At 40.9% G+C, this 1895-nt stretch overlaps 1 protein-coding gene across 1 annotated transcript in view; it reads right to left on the bottom strand.

The window, feature by feature from the left end:
• Nucleotides 1–505: 505 nt before the first annotated feature.
• The window catches only part of hyi (hydroxypyruvate isomerase), a 1914-nt gene continuing 524 nt past the window's right edge, over nt 506–1895 (bottom strand). Inside the window, exons 3-8 of the mRNA XM_085929159.1 lie at nt 1607–1724; nt 1459–1537; nt 1345–1394; nt 1220–1289; nt 897–1031; nt 506–831 (exon numbers count right to left, since the gene is read on the bottom strand). Of these exons, the coding sequence (XP_085785285.1) occupies nt 776–831; nt 897–1031; nt 1220–1289; nt 1345–1394; nt 1459–1537; nt 1607–1724 (508 nt within the window). The 3' untranslated portion in view covers nt 506–775. The remainder of the gene's footprint in view (nt 832–896; nt 1032–1219; nt 1290–1344; nt 1395–1458; nt 1538–1606; nt 1725–1895) is intronic.

Raw genomic sequence — 1895 nt, 5'->3', positions numbered from 1 at the left:
CACTACCCAAAAGTGCCTTACTAGTTTTTTATTTTTAATTCAACCCCAAACTCTGATGGGAAGGACATTTACAGAGTTTTTTTTTTTTTTTTTTTTAACCCCCCCCCTTTTTTTTTTGTTGAGGGATAATGGCACAGCATCACTGTTGGCCAAATGTGCACGCACGCACAGAGCTTTAGGATGTCAAACACAGGAGGCCATAACAGAAATAGTGCACGCTCTTCAACTCTATTATGAATATTCTAAGTACTAGGTACTTGTCTGATCATTAATTTGTCAAATAATCAATGAATTGGATGTAAAAAAAATTCTATTTCCATCCCTTTATTAAGAGCAGGACTTTTTCAAATTAACAGTACAGGTAAATTACAATTTGGTTACTGATTTGGTTTGTAACATCAAAAAATGGCCAAAATCATTGTTTTCCAATGTATTAGCAAATGCATTCATTTAATATTAATACAAAAGACAAACCCAGCCGTCATGGAGGACACCAGAAATTGGAGAATATTGACTGGAGACACAATAAAATGCCACCATTATTTTTATTAAAAACATACAAATAGTAATAATTACACATTAAATTGATGATTAATTGCACTTCTGTTGTATATGATATGGTTGCACAGTACAAGCCACTTCATGCATGCTGACAAACGCTCAATAAATCTGACTGTCATTCTATCAGATTTCATTTTTGGGAGTGAGCCGGCGTGACTTTGCATGGGCCACTTTCATCATGTGAACCTCAGAGTGCTCCTTTTGCCGTGTCGCATCACTTCCTGCGTGTCCAGTAATCTTTGAGCCAACCCAAACCTTCCTGCGTGCTCCCTGGAGAAGAGTGCAGGTGCCAGGTTAAGTGCCACTTTGGAAACCGATAACAGCCGCCAACCCACCTAGCGGCTTGTATTCGCAGCCGACGTAGCCACGGTAGCCAAGCGCTTCCAGCATGGAGAAGATGTAGTCGTAGTTGATCTCGCCGGCGCTATCTGGCTCGTTTCTACCGGGAACCTGAGCCACCTGTACATGACCTTGTGGGAGAAAAAGTCACAATGATGTCATCAGTGGCCAGAAATAATACAGTGGAGATTTGATCACGTATTTTAAGATAAAGCCACTACTGATTGTTCAAATTCCCGTCTGCAGGTGTTAAGAAAGCCCAATTTAAAACTTTTACAAATGTCATTTTGTAAATGAAAGCATTATTTCCATGGCTTACCCAGCAGCGGCAAGTATCGTTGCATGTTTTGCGTCAGATTCCCATCCATAATTTGCCAATGGAAAACATCCTGAAAGTATCGAATGAGAATGTAAGCAAGTCAACGTCAACAAATGACCACTCACCATTTGCAGTTTGATGTTATCTTTAGCAACTTTTCCCAAGATGGTGGCAGCTGTGCACAAAATAAATGTTTTTAATCCTTTTTTTTTTTTTGCATGGGCCGAAGAAGTTTCTACCGTAGTGAGGCGACGACAGGAAATATCGAGCGTCAGTCAGCCGCGTGTTGATGGGTTCGATCAGGCCAGTCATTCCTTCCTAACGCCGAGAGGAAGGTTATGTTTGCTGATGTTGCCTTGGTCAGTTGTTACAGTGAAATGCCTTCACCTTGGAAAGCAGCTCGGCAGCGTAGTTGAGGTTCCGCACAAAGACCGTTTCCATCTCCCGAACCACCGCAGGGCCACCATCCATCCCCGCCGGAACCCGGCCGGCCATCAAGTGAATTCTGCCACATTACCAACACCGTCAATTTTTAAAAGCTTTATTTAAAAAAGAAAGAAAAAGCATTATTTAAAAAGAAAACCCAATAATATCAATGCACAAGTTAAATCAAGAAATGTATTTATTTATTTATTCGTCTAACTAATAAAGAGGCCCAGCTTGTGCGTGCGTGTGA

Source organism: Syngnathus leptorhynchus, chromosome 13 (assembly GCF_054491065.1).
Source record: "Syngnathus leptorhynchus isolate UIUO chromosome 13, UIUO_Slep, whole genome shotgun sequence".
NCBI lineage: Eukaryota > Metazoa > Chordata > Actinopteri > Syngnathiformes > Syngnathidae > Syngnathus > Syngnathus leptorhynchus.
This window is presented reverse-complemented; position numbering and strand designations above follow the sequence as displayed.